We start from the raw sequence: 20,600 nt of genomic DNA on the forward strand, positions 1-20,600 counted from the left end.
AAGAAAACCACCTGTATTGTTTCTTTCTTAAGTTTATTTATTTATTTTGAGAGAGAGAGAGAGCAAGAGAGCATGTGCATGTGCGCAAAAGCATGGCAGGGGCAGAGAGAGAAGGACAGAGAATCCTAAGTAGGCTCTTTGCTGACAGTGCAGAACCTGACATGGGGATTGATCTCACCAACCACTGGGAGATCATGACCTGAACCAAAATCAAGAATCAGACGCTTAACCAGTGGCCACCTAGCTGCCCCCAAACTGTGATGGGGTGGGGCACTCATCAGCCTTGGTATTTTCTTTGGGGAAAAAAAAAGAAAAAAACTGTAGATTTTATTGTCCTGTAAGTGTTTTTTGCCTTAGATTTTTTTTTTTAAACTTGGTAATTTTCATACCATTCCATGATATTGTTTTTCCTTCACTCTCAGAAATGCCTCTTGCATTATTCCTTTTTTTAAGCTTCATTTTTAGATTATAAATTATGCCTTTAGTGGAGAAAGGAAAATACCAACTTTTTTTTTTTTTTTTTTTTTTTAGAGGGGAACATATTATTTCTTTTTGTTTTGTACTCCTTATTTAAAATTTTAATAGCTCTGGGGGCGCCTGGGCAGCTCAGTCGGTTAAGCATCTGACTTCGGCTCAGGTCATGATCTCGCGGTCGTGGGTTTGAGCCCCGCGTCAGGCTCTGTGCTGACAGCTCAGAGTCTGGACCCTGCTTTGGATTCTGTGTCTCCCTCTCTCTGCTCCTCCCCTACTCACACTCTTTCTCTCTCAAAAATAAATAAACATTAAAAAAATTAAAATTTTAATAGCTCTGATCTTTTTGTATTTATGATAAACTCTCTGAATCAAATTCTGCTTTAAAATATTAAAAAGATTTTTTGTATTGTCTTTAAACTGTTCTTTTTTTGCATCTGCTAATAATATGACAGAATCATCTGTCATGTACTAATTTTGTGAGCAGCCCTTTTATTCAGACTTGTTTATGGCCTCAAAATTCAATTAAAATTTTCCTATAAAAAGATAATGTAATTGTCAAGTGACTTTTCAACAGTATATGCTGTAAATTGTGGTGTTCTGTCTTGCTTTTTGATGCTGCTGAGATAGAAAATGTAAATGTTAATGCCTCTTTTTCATAGACAAATTATTGGACCTTTATATAACTAAAGATATGTGAGATTTTTTTCCAGAAAGATATTGAATAAAAGACAATAAATTTTTGCTTGTTTACTAAGCTATTTCTAATGTTGAAAAAGAAATGAAATAGTCCCTAATTACCTCATCTATCAGTTTAATTAGAAATGTGTTAATGTGTTCTATAAAGAAAAATTTGTGATTTTATGCCTAGGTAATCAAAAATGTATGACCTTATAAATATAATACTCATGTAAAACACACATCCGGCATGTTTCTCTGACTGGTACTAGAACCTAGTCAAATGATTAATTCATGAGTACTTTCTGTTATGATCTGTATTATCCACCATTTGCCATTTTCTCTTTCTTGTTGGTGTTTGTTGTTGTAGGTACCAGCAGACAGGTGTTAGGTGGCTGTGGGAATTGCACTGCCAGCAGGCAGGAGGAATTCTGGGAGATGAAATGGGATTGGGCAAGACCATCCAGATAATTGCCTTCTTGGCAGGTCTGAGCTACAGCAAGATCAGGACTCGTGGTTCAAATTACAGGCAAGTGCTCCTCTGCAGACTGTCAGTCTGTGGAGCTCAATTAATATTTCATCAGATGTATTGCTGTGGAGGAGGGTCTTGTGAATTATTGATGACATTTCAATTACAATATTCCTTTAATTCTTTTAGTGGGGGACATCAAAGGAAAATTTTTACGAGACAATGGAGCTGTAGGGCAGGAGAAATTAAACATGTAACACTTTTAATGAATTCCAGGCATTGATGCTTCATTTTGCAGATGAGCCCCACTAGATATTTTGGGTCAATACAGTGTCTAAGGTTAGCTTCTACAAATGGATTGTTTACAAACTCAATTATGTTAATATCGATAGTTTACACAATATGGAATTTTAAATTGGGCATAATACCTTTAGTTCCATTTATTAAATTTTACATTAAAATATTTTGTTCTGGCAGGAGACCAGGTGAGCATTACAGTAAGTGCAAAGTCTATTCATGGGGAAGGTTGGAGCTTTGGAGAAGCCATTCTGCCGAATTTCTTTTATAATCAGTATGCTCGATAGCATTTATAGATAGTGCTTTTTTTTTTTTTTTTTTTTTACATGAAATTACTTGTCTGCTCACTCTGCTTTCTTCTCCCTCTCCTAATCTTCAAGATTTTTATATCAATTCTAAAGCCAAAGCCTAAATGACTGCCTAAAATGATAGAAAATCATGTTTAGATTGCAATCTTTATTTTCTTTAGGAATTGAAATGAACTATTAAAGCTTTGGTATTCTGAAAGAATAAGCATTTAAACTATCAGTTCAGTGTGTTGGGATTGAAGTATTTTATCTTGAAATACAGTGAGCATTTATTTCTGTATTGAAGCTATAAATTGGCTCTATGTAAATCAGTATTGGTAAAACTAATAGTAGGTAAATCGTGTGGGGTATTTATTCTTGAACCCAAATAATCTGAGAGCTCCTTGTATTTGAATAGGTTTATCTAATGGGTAACAATAGCAAGATATCTACCAAATGGTTATGTTGTAGAAACCTCAGACATTTACTAAATAGGGTTTGGAGATACCTTTAACATAGTGTCAATGTGCTTGAAGTCAGCAACTGCAGAAAGTTACTGTCCTGCACTCTGGTTTATCCCCAGAGAAATGTTTAGTAGGGAGCCAAATGCAAACCGTAAACTATTGAGTAAAGAACTTTTTTTTTTTTTTTAATCTTCAGTAGTGCTTTATTTTTCTTTGTTACTCTTCCATTAATTTAACAGATCAGCCTTCTCATGAGTGTTACTTAAAGTTTTAGAATATTTTAGGAATATTTATATGACATAAGAAAGGGAAAAAACATTTGGAGATTTAAAAATACTAAATATTTTGTTATTACATGGAGGTTATACCGAAGCAGAGGTTTTGCTTCCAATATTAGAATTCTGTTACATATTTTGCTTGGAAAGGTGGAAAGATTCCAGCCCGAGGGAAAAGTCATAGTTGAAAATGAACAGTTAGTGTGTTTTCTTCTCTATGAGTGTCAGTTTAGCATTTTAAAAAGTGCTTTCTGTGTTCTAAATAAGCGCTTTGATTGGCTTGGCTCTGCATGTCTACATGGGTGTTTTTTTGTTTGTTTGTTTCTTTCTTTTTGGATAACTGGAATGCCCCAAGCTGCCCCTGATGGTTTCTAAGACTGTCTTTCTTTCCTTAAATGATATCTGGGATTTTCTTATTTCCCATCTCTTAATCTTTCCTTCCCTTTCTATTATCATGAAACTTGTGTAGAGTCTGATATGCTGGGCCTAGGAAAACTCAGGTCATCCCTGCAGTGTAGTTTTGATCTAAAAATTAAAACTTGCTCTCTGGAGTGGTGGCAGTCTGACGAGGAGGGAAATCAGGGTTAACAGTGAGCAGCAGCTGTAATCACTTAACCATCAATGCCCATATCCTCTGTTTCATAATGAAATAGTGTGGCATGCTGGACTATAGCCCAGATTGTCTTTATTAAAATAGTATTGGTAGAAGTGGCTTCCCAGGATGCAGTTGTGTATCACCCAAACCACCGGGCCCTTTATGGATAGAGGTGTACTGGGGAGCTTGGTCCCCTCCACTTCCATGTGCCAGACCAAATTGTATCACATTTTCCTCACAAGTTTATAACATGTCCACCTCTGTAACTAGATGAACTTGGAGTTCTTCTTTGTGCTTATGTCCTAAAGAAAAATAGACAAATGGTCACATGAAGTTCTGCATGAGCTGACATTGCTTCCTTGGCTATTTACATTTTCTCTGAACCCCTGCAAGCCGTAGACTTGGGGCCCTGACCTGAGATGGTCTTCGTGTTGCAATTTTATAGTCCATGATCATTAAAACAGTGTAAATCTCTGGGATGCCAAGAAGAAACTTGATGGTAAAGAAGTTCTTTTGGTTTTGTTTTTTAATGTATTTTGCATGTGTGTTTGGTTTTAAAAGAGGGAGTAGCTTATTACGTGCAGTTGTAAAAATCTATCCCAGATCATCATGTATACATACTACCTTCTCTTCCCGGGGCTGTTCCTGTTATAATGATAGGCCCCCTGAATTTCATGATGGAGAGAAAATAAATTACTTACCTTTCAAACTTCAGTTAATAGAGTCTTGGATATCATTTAGTAATTTTCTGGTTACCAATAAGTGGCCTGAAAAAATTAATGAACTTCCAAAGGTAAATATTTTACTTTGTAATTCCTGGTAAGTTCTAACCAGTGTATAGCAGATTTCCATCCTGCAGGTTGAAGTATTTGACTGTTGGAGCTATTGCCTTGCCCTAAACTCATTAGATAATCAATGATAATCAAAGATGAAAGAAATTTTAGCCAGTTTGGTAATTGATGCTAATCATTCTAGTACATTTAGCCTTTTCTTATGCTCATCTCACTGGTATTGAGGATTGGAAAAGGGTGATTCAGTTGATGTGACTGTTAATGGATTTGATTGACCCTTCTGTGGTTCAGGAACAATCTAGGTCTGTTCCTAGATTTCCACTCAGTGTGAAAATCTTCATAGTCTTCTAATAGAGGGAAAATGGCAGAAATTAAAGGGTATAGTAATGCCAGGTAGATGATTAGCTAGAATAAAATATTGGCCTTAAATGACAAAGTGTGAGTCATCAATGTAGCCGTTTGCAGAAAGCATGTGATAAAAAGAAAAAATGCTGTATAACTGAATACAGTGTGTATGTATATTCATGCTTACTTGAAAGTGAGTTTGTGAATATTTTAAAGAGGTTTTGGTTGGTTGTTTCCTAATCCCTGCTAAGTGCATATTGATGATAACTCGTGTTCCCCTTGGAGGATGTAAAGAAGCTGGTGCATTTAATCCTTTTAGAAAGGAATGTAGCCATGGAAGAGGCCAGAGCAAAGTCATGCCCTCCCCAGGGAGCTTGAGGTCCTGCATGGGACCTGCCCTTAGTGAGGAGCAGATTCTGGCTTGGGAATTCAGTGAGAAGTGTCAGTCTGTTGTAGCCTCTGACTTCTTGAGACCTTAATATGGAGCAGAGGGTCAGAGACAGTGACTGTAGCTGAAGGGTGAGAGGATTTAGAAGTGGGTGGAGGCATTTTGTCACATTGGAATATAAGGGTAAGCCTCATTTTGGTTATGGCTTGTTTTCTATTAGGTATTTTTGAGTTGTGCAGAAGATTATTTTTAATACATCAAGCACTGTGTGATTTATTCTGAGTAACCTACAAAAAATTTTTTTTAAGCTCAGGAATTATTTACTGAGCTGTAGCAAGAAAATAAAAATTACATGATTCCCTAACTCAGAAATCATCTCTTTTAACATTTCAGTATATTTTCCAACAACGTTTAAGAAAATGTTTTCATTTAAAAAGGCCAATATACATTATCTCCTGTGGTCTGGGCATTGAGATCATTTGAAGAAGAGGCCATTCCTACCCTCAAGGAGCTTAGGAAAGATCTAATACACATTTACGATAAGAGTGATATGTGTCACGGTAGGGTTAGTATGGGGTCCTGTCTAGTGTGGATATACCACAGAAGGATCCTTAACCTATCTGGAGGGAAAGAGGAAGACCCTGGAGAAGCTCAAGAGCTAAAGCACAAGTAGATGGCAGTTAAGAGGGTAAGAGGGGACAAGGGGAAGGTTGAGAGATCAGAGGAGTATGTACTTCGTAGAAACTGAAGACAGCACTGGCAGGTGGAATGCTGAACCACAGAGGCAGATGTTGGGATGGGGGCAGTGAGAGAGGTGAGGCTGAAGAGGTGAGCAGAGGTCAGATCCTTGTGGTCTCATAGGCCAGCTTAAGGTGTGTAGATTATTCAAGCGCAGTGGGCAAACATTAAAGGCTTTCAAGCAAAGGGATGAGACATTCAGATTTTGCCTTTCGGAAATGACTGTGCTAAAAAGTGTAGTAACCTAGGTAAGAGGTGATAGTGGCCAGAACTGGAGCATTAACAGTGTAGATGGAGAGAAGGGTGCCTTTCAGAGGGATTTAGGAGGTAGACATGGCATGAAGTCAGCATAGGTTGGGTATGGTAGAGAACAAGAGGGACAGATCAGTGAGGAAGCATGCATTTCTAATTCGGATACCTGGACAGTGGGTGACAGTTCTTTCCATTGGGTTTGGAAACATGGGAGGAGGGCGAGGTAGAGAAGAATGATGTGTGGTGCTGTGGGGACATCTAAGTCAGCCAGCAATTAGACATTCAAGAGTATGGTACTTTGCAGTTCAGGAAAGAGATCTGAGGTGGGGACCTAGATTTGAGGGCATCAGTGTAAAGGGAGAAATTACAACTATGGGAATTAATGAGGTAGCTTGGGGAAAGCATATGCAGTGTGCGGGGCAGAAAAAGGTGGGGGAGGGGGAGAGTGGCAGTGACTCTGCCCCAGAATGAGTGAGAGGTAAGGACAGGCAAAGGGATTGGTCAGACAAAAAAGGGATACTTTTTCCACTGTAACAGGGGGAAAGGGCAGGATGGTACACATGCAGTGAGTTACCTGTGGTGTGCAATGTATCAGGATATTTTTACTGCCAGTAAGGGAAACCTTATGTCGAGTCCGATGTTCACAGTACGTGTAGTATACCTAAGAACCTATGGAGGAGGTGGGCAGTGGACACAGTATGATCAGCAGCTCAGTGATGTGATCAGGGACCCAGGGACTTCAGTTTTCTCCTATGGCCAGTTCCTTAGTCATCAGGTCTCCTTGCACTGTAACCCAACTGCCCATCAGCCATTGGTAGGAGCACCCAAAAGAGCAAACTCTGCCCCAGCCTAGAATGGAAGTCCGTCCTTACCCTGAGTGAACCAGACTTGCCAGGCCCTGAGTGGAAGAGTGAGCATCGCCAGGGGGTACTGTGTGCTGACTGCTGTGCGTGAACCAGGGTTCCTGCTTTTCCCCTCTCGCCTCAGCCAGGCAGTCGTCAGTCCCATCAAGTACATGTGTGGGAAGGAAGAGAGGATACCTAACAAAATGGTGGTTCTGTTAGGAAGGAGAGAGGAGAGATGGATGTTGAGATAGTGGCCACCAGGACCAATCTACCGGCTCTCCGTGTGTATGTGAGATGGGATGATTCCATAATTTGGTTTTTTAAAAGACTTCTTATGAGTATTATTCCAGCTTTTTAAATATTCTTCAAAAATGATTTTAATGGTTATATGATATTCAGTCTTATTTAATAAGCTTGTAATATTTGCTATCTGGCCCTGTTGTGAGCATTTTACAGGTGTTAACTGATTTTATATAACTCTATATGATCAGTACTATTATTATTCCCATTTTAAGATGTGAAAGCTGAGGTTCAAAGAGGTTAAGTTGATGTGCCCAGGATCTTGCACTTTATGTGTGCAAGAGCTGGAGTCTAGACCCACTGGCTTGTGCTGAATTAAAGAAATGGGATGGTTTGTTCAGTCGTTGTCTTTATGGACGTTTAGGTAGCACTCACTTTTTCCACAATGTAAATATGCTGCGGTGCGTATCCTGGTACATCAATGTTTCTTCAGGATTGCTGGGTCAGTGGGTGACTGTCGTTAAGCCTCTTACCACGTAGTGCTCTGTTGCTCTCTGTGAGAACAGCGCAGCTGTGCTCGTGGCATGGGCTTTCCAGTGGAGGCGGTCACTGTGGTGCCCTCCAGAGGAGCGAGCATCACCACGCAGTGAAGGCAGGCTGTGGTGGGCAAAGACTGGCTCTAGGCCTTGCGGCGTCTGCTGGTAACCATGTTGCCTCAGGCGTGCCGGCCTCCAGAGCCCCGGAACACTGCAGCATTCCTGTCCTGCTTACTTTCTAGGGCTGTGCAGTTGATTGAAATTGTGTGAGTGAAAACTCTTCATAGGCTGTAAAGCTTCAAACAGAAGATTCTCTTTGGTTTGAAGAAACCTGTAATATTTTCCCTTATCTGGAGAAGAGGAAAGGAAAGTATTTTTGTTATGTAATTTTTGTTCAATTTCCATTTACTTTACTCTAGATTTCACTTACTGGGTTTTAATCTCAATAGCTTTTTCTTTAAAGAAAAAATAAATTTCCATAGCTAGGCTCTTCTTTTTTAAACTGTTAGCTTTCTACTTGTTTCCTTTTTTGTTTTTTAGTGCTTAATCACCCATATGCTGTCATTCATGGTTGTGTTTTCTTCTTGGATGTTTTGGGTGCAGGTTCAAGGGGTTGGGTCCGACTATAATTGTCTGTCCAACGACAGTGATGCATCAGTGGGTGAAGGAATTTCACACGTGGTGGCCTCCGTTCAGAGTGGCAATTCTGCATGAAACTGGCTCTTACACTCACAAAAAGGTAACACTATAATACTTCAGTACCTTATGGTTTGCTTGGTTTTAAAGTCTTCCATTTTACATATTTGTTTTCCCTCTGATGCCTATATTTCTCACATGTATGTTCGTATTTCTTTTCTGCATTAATCTTATTGTCACTGATTTAATTTAGATCTCTGTATTTTCAAAAACAATTAGGAATGTAAGCTTTATCATTCTAACAGTTCATAGTGGTGTTGAGACATGTTTGTTGTCCAGCAAAATACAACTGGTCACAGGGCACCACAAGCCTACTAGCATGAGTGGGACCGTACATCGGGGCTTACATAACAGTTAGCCAGCTGGATTTGGGGCATTAGTGGCCTTACACAGTTTAAGGAAAGAGTAATAGAACACCTCATTGGTAAATGCATTTAACGTGCTTTTAAATATATTCTTAGCGACGAAAGAACAATCTTCCTTTTTGTGAATTTCCTAATTTGTTTTGTTGCTTTTTAGTTAAGTTGCTTTTTTGGTCTCTGAATTCTTGGTCATCATGTAAGCATAACCACTGGATTTTGAAAGTTGAATTTCTTCACTTATTTGTAGTTGTAGTCACATTAAAAAGGAAGTTTACCTGTGCTCCAATGGGTAGCATAGAGAGGTTGTATTATACTTTTAAATTCTCATCTCTGACCATCCAGACTCTGCCTAAATGAATAATTACTCTTCTTTGCTGTGGGTTTGCAGGTTACATTATTGACGGGAAGTGGCAGTTTGTTATGAGTTCTTTCTTTCCCAAGTCTTTGGGGCTCTTGAGTGAGCTCTTGTGTTCCCCCCACAAGAGCAGCGTACCTGAAAGAGCTGCTGAATGTTTGCTTCACTGAGGTGGATGCATGTGAGCCACTAAACTCCACTTTCCGCGGGTTCACCCAGTACCCCTTTCCTCCCAGAGTCCCATTTTGTTCATGATCGTGAGTAAGTGGAACTTTTGATAGAAGTGAATAAGGACTGTTTATAATTTGGTAGCTCAAGGTTGGTGAGATGGAATCTTGCTTATAGTAGCTGCTGTTAAAATCAGTCGACTTTGCCCTGAATTTTTAGTGATGGTAACAAACTGAATTAAAATAATTAATGAAGTAGGGTTAATGCTGTGATCAAAACAAAACAAAAAAAAAATCCAGTGATTTTTAACAGCATGAAAATAACAGTTCAGATTGTTCTTTCTAGTCAAACTAAATTGTAACTATCTTTCTGTCAACCCTGTAAAACATTTTTGATGCCTTTTTTCACTTGTCTGTCTGTTGATGTTTCTTAATGTTTTATGTTGCAAACTCTTGCAGCAGGATTCATTAGTTGATGCTTCTCTTTAAGAGGTACACTTTTCATATGTTCCTCTTCAACCTTTTCTTTTCTTTTGAGATACTGAAGGGCATTTATTCACTTTCACCGTATATCGTGGCTTACCTGCATTTCCTCTTTTATTTTAAACTGAAGAACTGTCTTCATGTAAGTGTAAGGTCTCTGTTGGTGCGACTTGCTTCCTTGTTTGGAGGGCAGAACTTTAAAGAATAGATATTTCACTTTTGTTTACAGTGGTTTCATCTTCTGAGGTCGTTTTGCACACACAGACACCTGCATACATATGAATGTTCATAATTTTTTCAGTGCTTTACCATTTACCAAGGACCTTAATCTGAAGTTTCTTATTTAACTTTTGAGGAAAAGCTGTAGACTTGTGTTTTTCCTCTGACCCTTAATTAACTCTACCATTTCTTTTCCATTATGAAGTATTCCAGATCTCTAAAGATGTAAGTTGTTATGCAAAAGATAAAAAAGATGTTCATTTGCATCTTACAGACTAGTCTTGACTTAGAAACACAATCAGTTTATTACTCATTATTGTTAGTATCAGTTTGTTATTTGTGATGAGGACGCATTGAAAATACTTTAAATCCTTTGCACAGACCTTGTTACTAACACTTCCTGAGATCAGAACTCCAGCTGTTGGATTCAAACACCAAAGTGACATTTGATACCTTTGCCCCTTCCTTTTATATTTATGTGTGAAGATCTTTGTCACCACCCCACGCATTCCTGTTGGCTTACAGATAATGTGTTACATTGCAGTACAGTTTATGTTTTTTAATCATATTTCAAATATTCTGTCATTGCTAGTCTGACGTTTAACCCAGCATGTAATGCCTAACTTACTTTCTGTCCTTATCAGCTGAGATTCTTTTTCTCCATGGTGGGGCTTTCTGTGTCCAGTAGCTGTCCTATCTAAATGTGATAATGGTGCTCTGGCATAGGGACATTCAGTGATAGAGAAAATACAGAAGAGAAATTCTCTTTAGAAAACTTAAAAGTAATAATTCAAGAATTGTTCTCCTTATTCAAGTAGATTGTCTTGATTTTCCTAATGATTTGTTGTAGCTGATATGGTGTAAAAATTTAAAAACTAGAAAAAAATTTCATTTAGAGAACAGACATCAAATGATCAAACCATTTCTGAATGGAACACATCTATCATTCTTCTTCCTTACATTGCCTTGTAGCTTCCCACGTCTCTCACCATGTGACCCTATATTATCTTTGTTACTATTGTATTTGATTGACAGCATAATTTAGAATTATCAAGTGCAAACCCAGGAGCCATGCAAAAATATATGTGGCTAATATTTCAGCCAAACAATCAAATCAGATAAAGACATTTTCAGTCTTCTGAATCATCTTTAATGGTCAATTGAAATCTCATCTAATAGGAATCTAAGATTTTCCATTTCTCATTATGTTTCATGATCCCTTTTTTCTAACATAGAGAAACTTGATATGAGTCAATTAGCATACATTTGTTGAATAACTATAAACATGATATTGTACGTATTTGATGCTGTTAGGGCTCCAAAAAATGGATGTGATGTTTTTAACTGACCTTGAAAAGCTAACCATTTTCTTGGGGAAAGAAAATATATGAAAAGATAATAAAAGAAGGCAGTTTTGTGATACTTCTCACATAATTCACAGTGGGTGGTGGCGTCTTTAGCACTGTTATGAAGTTTAATTATTAAGGACCCTTTTTTCAATTTGTTGGAAGAAACATGAGAAATTTCATGCTTATATTCTGAAACAGTTGTCACTTTGTCTCTCCTACCTTTTCCTGCTATGTAGGATATAGTAATTATGTGGAATATTTTCGATAATTCAAAGAGTTTAATCTCACTTTGACAAATTTGTGGCACTTAGAGGCAGAAGAGTGGGAAATGCAACAATAGCTTAAAGGCTCCAAAGCATACATTTTGTCATTACCAGACTAGGGTTCCAATCTTGGATTTGTCGTTTGATAGCTTTGTGACCTTGGGCAAGTCATTTAGCTTCTCTGAGCCTAGTTTGATGTCCTAAAAAATGAGTATTTTTTGGTAATTTTGTGAAGAGTTATTGGGGTAATAGATGTACACAAAAGCTTAGTGTTGTCCTTGGCATGTAACTCAGTTAATTCTTACTGTTAGAAACAAAGAATGTTGTAGACTCCTTCTTCTCAGTAGTCAAGAAAAGATGCTCTGATGTTTCTGACTGATTGAGTATAAATACATTCTAGATAGAAGGTTCACACTTGCTTTATCAAACACGTTCGTGGGCATTCACTTCTAGACCTTTTTTTCTCACATCCAGATACGTTTGGCCCCAAATGGAAACAATAAAATAGCATGTTGAAATTCTTTTTGCAAAATGCAAGGTACGATTAAAGAACAAACCACAGGAAAACGTGGCTGTTTGATGAAACTGCCATCACGTGTTCTTTAAAAAAAGGCCTGTTTTCTGGAATGCTAGGAGTCAAAAGACTTGGCTTTTTAACGAGCTGGAAGGGAGTCAAGTAGAGACATAACAGATAAAAGTAGAAAAGGACCACATGGTCCCTCAAGCATCCTAAATATTTCAGACCCATTCCAAGTACACAAATTATAACACAAAGTGATGTAATTCCTATTAACTTTAGAGACAGTGTATACACCTGATACAAGAAATGATAGATGCTATGCTTGTTCTGTGAAGTATATTGTAAAATTATGTTGCTGGAGCCCTTTTTTCTTCATTGTCAGCACAAATCCTTGTTTATTAAAGATTTAGCTTGAAGGAAATTTTAATTAATTACAGGTGCAGTAAATCCTGCCCGGGAAGCTGCCGTGCTGTGTTTACCGTGAATGGCCTTCATGTGCCTGTGCTCCACTCCGCTCTCCCCGCTGCCTGACAGTGTGATTTATGGCTGTTGTTTTCTACCAGTCCACTGTTTGCCCTCTAGGAGGGATTGGTCTCCTGAGCCTCCATAATAACAGCAGCACTTCCACAGACATCTTTTAATGACAACAGCACTGCATTCAGTAAGTCAGGCTAATTGCAGATGTACCCTATTAATTGCAAAAACTAGGAGAGGTTACATATTTTACAAGCTTTTAATTTGAAACCGCCCGAGATGATTTGTCTTAAGTGTTTGGATAGAGACGTCCATAATATTCAACAATTCACCATTATTGAAACTCCAGTCTAGGCAGTTATAGAATTCTGAGATTGAATCAGGTGAAAACAAATAATCTTAGATGGTGTTTTTACCCAGTGGCTGTTAAGTGGAGGTTATATTTTCAATAGGGATATTTTTTTAAAATGATTCTTACTCTTTTTATAAAAGTGTCCTTTTGATTCTTAATCACTGTCATGTATCTTCTGAATATGGTAGAAATTCTGTATTTCTATAGCTTAACATTACAGAATTTTCCAAATAAACTTTGATCCTTATACCTGCAAAAGAAGCTGAACATGGTTCCACTGGTGTGTATTTGACGGGCTTGGCATCTCATTTGTTTAACTCTGTTGAAGTGATGTCCAGAATCCAGTTGGGAGCAGTATTCCTGGGGGGTTAATGGAATGACCATCCTGAATCTAACAGGAGTTTCAGGGTCATGAGCAAGTAGGCCTACATTTGCGGGGTTTGGCTACAATGCAGTGGATGTTTTATAAACGTGAGTGGTAATTTGACTTGTGCTGTTTTTGAAGCCCCAAACATTTGTACTTGTTTTCACCTGCCTCTTCTCTCTATGTATACACAGAGCTCCAGGTCTAGAGGAGAAATTAAGCACTCACGTTCTGTATTTCAGTTTGCTATCTTCCTGGGTCCTACCTGCTTCATGACTTTGAGCAGCCACTGCTCTCCTGGAGGGGAAAATGGGGGTAGAGTTGTGGTAGCTGCCTGTCCACAGTCTCAGGGGAAAATTTAGATGCAGAGGAATTATTAACATCTACTCGGGCTTCAAAAAATCGCAGGACTGACGGGATGAGGTGTTTGAGGTAGAGTAGTGCTTCTTTGGACAGCCTGCTTTTCTTCATGGGCGCTACTGGTAGCTGTGGTGGGGCCAGTGGCATTGGAATAGCAGCGTCGTAAGGGCAAAGTGGAGGGAGGTGAGTCCCAGGAGAACCTATATGTGTGTTTGTAAAGCTGTGAGCCCTGAGGTTTTTACTGTACATTCATCATAAGGTACAAAGTTGGGAAATGGTTAATCACGTGTGGTCTTCAGTGTAGTACTGTGCAGGCATTGAAAATTGGGAATAGGGGGATGGCAGAGTAGTAGTCATAATAATAATAATAATAATGATAATAATGATAATGATAATACAGATCTCCCGTCGAACCTTTAACATACCAGATATCCTAATTATCCTCTAAGGCAGTTTTATTAACTTGGAAGTTTTGAGTGTGTTATGACATGAGAAGGTCATTTCTCCCACTTTATATTTCTCTTTCAAAATTCTTCGGCTCCTATTGTACCCTTTATACTCTATTGAATTGAAAAATATTCCAATCCTAGTTTATTAACGTAATATTAAAGTCATTTTTGAAGATGTTGAGTTTTACAAAATTTGTATAATTGTGATTACATGAGTTATTACATCAGGTTTCCTAATATTTCGCTCTTGTATTCCTGTGATGAGCCTTATTAGGTTAATATACTACTAGATTTTATTTATAAAGTAATGGATCTCTAGTAGGGAGTGCACACACGTGTGTGTTGTGTCTATTAGTTTTGAAAACAAGGTTTTACTAGTCTTACAGTAATGAATTGAAATGCATCCTGTCTTTTCCTGCTTTTTGGAACAGTTTAAACAACAGGATGGATTCTTACTTATGAAACCCTTTGGGTCTGGTTGACTTTTGGTGAGAAGAGCATACCATCTTTTTCAAGTTCTTCAGTAATTGGTCTGATCAGTTTGTCTCATTTTTCTTGGGTCCATTTTGGTACTTTATTTTTTTAATAGTCATCTTCTGTCAAAGTGTTCAGGGTTTTGGCATTAGCTCACCAGTGGTGTTGGTGAGAATACATATTTGTGTATTGTCTACATCTGAGTTGTGTTCCTTTGACATTTCTCATGCTGTGCATCTGAGTCTGCTTTCTGGGCTGAGTTTACAGAGCTTTGTCTGGTCTTTTCAGTGAGCTGTTTCGATTTTTACTTTTTTAGTTCTACCAGGGTTTTTATTTTTTTTTAAATGTCCACTAATTTTTGTTTTTATTGTGTTCTCTCATTTTCCTTTTTTAGCAGATTGCATTGACTGCTTAGTTTGATTTCTGCCTCAGTGGCACGTAAAGAACGAGTATTCTCTGTGTGGTCAAAAGCTCTGCGGATAGCTATTACAAGGAGCTCATGGAGAGTGCACATCAGAACATTTGTATCTTAATTTTTGACCTTTTGTTTTCTTTAATCTTACTTTCTCTCTTCTGACCTGTCAAAAACTCTGGGAGGCCGTGGTCGGTTGTCCTGCAGGCTGTGGATGTACTGTTTCGTCAGTGCAGCTCTGAGTGCTTGTGCTCGTGGGTTGTTGTAGGGCTTTTTGGTAGACAGGTGCCTGGCCATGCCTGGCTCCTCTTCCTTGGTGTGTTGTCTCCTTTAAAATATCAAATGCTCCTCTTTTTTTCTGGTCAGTTCCTTTTGTCTGATATTTGTATTTCTAGATCTGCCCTGTTTCTGTTTGCATTTCTTGGGTAATTCCCATATTTTCAACTTTCAGTGCCAGTCTAGTTTGGGTCTAAGGGTTTGGCTGTGTGTACCCACCCGTTGGAAAGTCTCGCTGCTAATGACCTGCTATCGTTGTGGAGACCCCTGGTACATTTAGTCTGAAACCAGCTATTGTATTTTTTGTGTTCTATTTTCCAGACTTTTTTCCCCTGTTTTCTCTTACCTTTCCCCCTTGATAATTCTACAGTCTGTTTCTTTTCTTGTATTTGTGTTGAAGTAGCAACTGTGGAACAGTAGGTGGGCTTGTTTTTTACAAATGTAAATCCAACCTATTTTTCTTTCACAATTAAGAACCACACAGTGTGTGTCACCTGTGCCCCTTTCTGTCCTTAGACAGGGTGGCATTTTTAGTACACTTTTATTTTCTCCGGTACACACTCTAGGTTTTGTTAAACCAAACAGGAATTACAGTGACACTTAAAAATATATCCCTTTTTGTGTTTTAGATTTATTCTGAACAGTTTCATTAGCATTTAAAACAATGCTTTCATATTCACCTACTGTTTTAATACAGGTTTCCCCACTACCCAAAAGTAGAGCGTTCCCATAAAACCTTTCATACACTGAAGTGGCATGAAGTGAAGAAGCCCTTGCCATTAATTTATATGGAAAAACGAGCATCCCCAGACCGCAAAAATAACCTAAGGCTTTTCTGATACTTTAAGACACATCTTGCTAACATGCACAAAACAAGTCAAGATACAGCACCAAACGCATATGGACCCGCTTCCAAGCATGGCAGCTTACTGCCAAGATGCTGAGTGTAGTTCCTGGAGAAGGAGCCTGGTGGCGCCACTCTAGTTGCTGGGGTGCGTACTGCTTCTAGAATGGCTCCCTGCTAAACAAACACTGAACACTAATTTTGCTTTTCACCTTTTCTCATAAAAGCGAAATCCTCTTTGGATTTCTGTTGGTTGGCAAAAACAGATACTAATATAGGTCTTTCCTAAAAGTGAAGTGGCTAGTTTGAAGCAGAGGATACCTGTTATTTATATTGAGAACTGGTATATATATATTACATGTAATTTTCCCTTAAATTTTTTTTTCTTTTACAGTTAAGTATGAGGCAGCATTGCCTAATATTTAGTTAATACTAGCTTTGGAGTTGGCTGCCTTTATTCTTTCAAATCGTGACTCCTCCACTTACCAGCTGTGTGACCTGGTCTGTTACTGGTTTCCTCATCTGTAAAACAGGGGTTAGTAATAGGACCTCTGTCCTTTTTCATAGAGTTGCTGCAAGTGCTCTGTGTGTGATGAGCATTTCGGTTCAGGGAGCTCTGCTGTCGCCGTTCTGCAGAGTGCTGTGTGTTCTAGACACACTTTCTTCTGCCCTTGGAAAGGTACCATGTTCTTTGGTGCAGTCACCTCTCACTGGCTGGATATATAACATACCCTACCTAATCTGTCTCTAGCTTGTTTTCTGTTTCTGCCTGTCTGAAGGTGAATTTATTGTTTCTCTCAGGCATGACTGCTAGTCTGGATCAATGCAGAATTCCAGGGTCAAAGCCTTCCCCCTACAATTATGGAAAGATTGTCCCTTTGCTACCTTAAAAAAAAAAAATCATTGCTTTTATGTCCTTTTCTACTCTCTTCTCTCGGATTTCATGTTTTATACTGGTAGAGCTCCTGGATTTGTCTTGTCTCCTTGGTTTTTCTCTCATTTTCTTTTTCTGGTTTTAAAATAATCACTTCCCATCTCCTTGTTGATTTAAATTTAACAAGGATTGACATGGAATTTTTATTTTAGAAAAATAAAAATTGGGTAAGTGTTTACATATTATAACTTATTCTAGTCTTCTTTTGAGGCTCCCCCGCTTAATAGTAGATATGGTAGTCTGTGTGTACCACTTACAGATTAATGAAACATAAAGTAAACTTCCAGTGCTAATAATGTATAATTGGGTATATTATGTTTGTATACATATTTTAAAAGTGCAATAGATTATATCATGATTGAAAGGTTGCCACTTAAAGAGTAACACTCATTTAACTTATTTAAATGAGCTTATTTAAAACTGGCTTTTCCATTTTATATTTTAGGAGAAACTAATTCGAGATATTGCTCATTGTCATGGCATTTTGATCACTTCTTACTCCTACATTCGGCTGATGCAAGATGACATTAGCAGGCATGACTGGCACTATGTGATATTGGATGAGGGGCACAAAATTCGAAATCCAAATGCTGCTGTCACCCTTGCTTGCAAACAGGTATAACCTTTTATAACTGGGGGATTTCCAGGTGAAAAATAGTGTTTAATTGAGAGTAACACACTTAGGGGCTTTGCATAAAGGATTTGAAATACACATTTTGCTTTAATGCAGAAAATTCTTTATTCTTGCCCATTATCATATTTTTAAAAATTCTAATTGTTCACATTACTAAATGTCTCTTTTAGGGGTCATTTGTTAAGATGTAACCAAACCTGACTCTGATCTGTAGTATTCAGCTTGAACAATAAGAAAAATTCTTCCCTATTTATTTACATGTAATTGAAGAATTAAAATTGCATAAAGTGTCCATGTTTTGGAGATGACTAAAATGATATGTAAAAGTGTTACAATTTAACAGGATTGCATGGGAGTATTTTGGGGTTGGGATGGTAGTCATCCCTTGGAAAGTGAATTTAATAAAAAAGTGTTTTCTTTCCCGAAATAGTTCCGCACCCCTCATCGCATCATCTTGTCCGGCTCACCAATGCAAAATAACCTCCGGGAGCTGTGGTCGCTCTTTGACTTCATCTTCCCAGGAAAGTTAGGCACGTTGCCCGTGTTCATGGAGCAGTTCTCGGTTCCTATCACCATGGGGGGATATTCAAATGCCTCCCCAGTACAGGTAATGTATTGGGCAGGTAACACTTCAGGCATTTTAATATTTAAATGTGCCTACTAAGTACTATACTTTGTAGCCAAGTCATTCATAATATAAGGGAAATGGCCAAGCTTATAAACCAGTATCTGCCAAAAATCACAAAATCATTTGTGCTTGATAGCATATATTTTTCCAGATGAGTTTTAAAAACTCACGTAAAGTATTCAGGAGCAGTCAGAATTATGAAACAAGGATGAATCAGTTCTGGACAGTATATAATTTAGTACATCTTACAAGGTAGTGTAAAAGCTTAGAAAAGGGGAAGCCAGGGAGGATTGAGTTGTTCAGAGAGGACTTAATGCAACACTCAAGTGACCCTTAACCTGATTCTAGGAAAACAGGCTAAGAAAAGTGAGAGCATTCTTTCTTATTTATTTATTTATTTATTTATTTATTTATTTATTTATTTAATATAATTTATTGTCAAGTTGGCTAACATAGAGTGTATACAGTGTGCTCTTGGTTTTGGGGGTAGATTCCTGTGTTTATCACTTACATACAACAACCAGTGCTCATCCCAATAAGTGCCCTCGTCAGTGCCCATCACCCATTTTCCCCTCTCCCCTGCTTCCCCCCCCCCCGCCAATCAACCCTCAGTTTGTTCTCTGTATTTAAGAGTTTCGTATGGTTTGCCTCCCTCTAAGTAGAGCGAGGGCATTCTAGATTAGGGCAGCAATATGAATGCAGCCACGTTATATGGCCACGGGCAGTGAAGAGACATGCCTGATTGCACTGGAGATGCTTGTGAGATATATCACAGGGAAGGTGCGGATGCCAGAAATGGGGGCCATGAAAGGGATGCAGGCAGAGGTGCTCAGGCAGCAAAGAGCCACAGAAGGTATCCAAGTAGGAGGCTGAAAGGAGGTTGCTCTCGGAGAGTCACCCAGGCTGCAGATGGTTGTGGGAGGGAGGCTGGCTTTGAGGGACCCTCGGGAATCATTAGGAGTGAGGGTGATGAGGACTTGGGCCTGGACTTGGGCAGTGGTTCTTAGGAGGAAGGTGAAGAGCAAAAGCTCTAAGTGGCATCTTTGTAGGCAGAAGAAATAAGATGTGGGGGCCGAGAAGATAAAGGAAATGGAGCGGATGTGGTGAGCTTGCTGCAGCAGACCCTGAGGTTTTAGGTCTGGGTGACTGGGAAAAGGGAGTTGCTCCGAGAGGAACGTCAGGAGGCTGACCTGAGGGCAGTTTGTGGCACTTGGAGGCAGGCTTCGGCCTCGGTGAGGAGCAGGGTCTCTGCACAGACCTCCTGCGGGACTTGTACCTGCCAGGTCATGACTGACCCAGCAATAAAGCCATCCACCAAAAGAGACATTTACGTGTTTTAAAATATTTAGAGAAAGAATTTTAGCCCTTTAAAATTAGAGGATTGTTAAAACCATTTTAATACCTTTTACATTTTGAGATGGAATGACTTATAACTAACTTTTATAAGAGCCTTCTTCCTCCACTGAGTTCTTGTTGTCCATCATTTATACCATTCTCTTAACAAATTTTTACTTTGAAATAATTTCAAACTTAACAGAAAGTTGCAAGAATTGTAAAAAGAACTGTTACACTCTTCACTAGATTCACCACTTGTTAGCATTTGCTGACATTTTGCCACCTTTGTTAGGTCTTTCCTTCTCTTTCTCTTCCCCATCTCTCTGTACATGTGCATGCAAATTTGTACGGATTTGTGTGAATCATCTGAGAGCAAGTTGCAGACATTATGCCCTTTTCCTCCAGATCCTTCAGGGTGTATTTCCTAAGAACATAGCCACAGTAAAAACATCAAAATCAGAAGGAAATTCAACACTGGTATAATTCTGAGGTGTAGTCATTCACATGTTGCCAGTTGTTCCAGTACTTTCCCTGCTTAGTCCTCCTTTAATCTGCAACAGTTCCTCTGTTTTTGTTGTGCCTTTCATGACTTTGATGATTTTAAAGACTATAGGCCTGTTGTTTTGTAGAAAGTGCCTCACTTTGGGTTTGTCTCACATTCTCTGTGACTTGCGTTTCTCAGTTCTTCACATCTGGAGGCTCATGCTGTTGGCCTGTCCCTTCATTGGTGGTGGTTGTAGTTGGTGGTGGTGGGTAAGGTGGGTATTTACCAGATCTCTAAACTCTTTGAAGTTAACCACTTCCTTCGGAATTAATAAATCACTTATGGGGAGAGACTTTGAGACCTGTAAACATGGTCTTGTTTCTTCTTTGAAGGCCTTGTTTCAGAAGTTTGTGTACTTCTCTTTTTTCCTCTTTTTTGGTTATGAGGTCCTTGGGAGCAGAGGTGTTGTTTTTACATTTGCTTTTATACGTCCAT

At 38.7% G+C, this 20,600-nt stretch overlaps 1 protein-coding gene across 3 annotated transcripts in view; it reads left to right on the plus strand.

Annotated features, from left to right (window-relative positions):
* The window catches only part of ERCC6 (ERCC excision repair 6, chromatin remodeling factor), a 78,742-nt gene that overhangs the window by 37,111 nt on the left and 21,031 nt on the right, over window positions 1–20,600 (plus strand). For all 3 annotated transcript variants that reach the window (XM_030334469.1, XM_030334471.1, XM_030334470.1), the window contains exons 7-10: window positions 1,520–1,678; window positions 8,275–8,410; window positions 17,470–17,640; window positions 18,089–18,265. In XM_030334469.1, the coding sequence (XP_030190329.1) occupies window positions 1,520–1,678; window positions 8,275–8,410; window positions 17,470–17,640; window positions 18,089–18,265 (643 nt within the window). The remainder of the gene's footprint in view (window positions 1–1,519; window positions 1,679–8,274; window positions 8,411–17,469; window positions 17,641–18,088; window positions 18,266–20,600) is intronic.

The sequence above is a fragment of the Lynx canadensis genome, chromosome D2 (assembly GCF_007474595.2).
Source record: "Lynx canadensis isolate LIC74 chromosome D2, mLynCan4.pri.v2, whole genome shotgun sequence".
NCBI lineage: Eukaryota > Metazoa > Chordata > Mammalia > Carnivora > Felidae > Lynx > Lynx canadensis.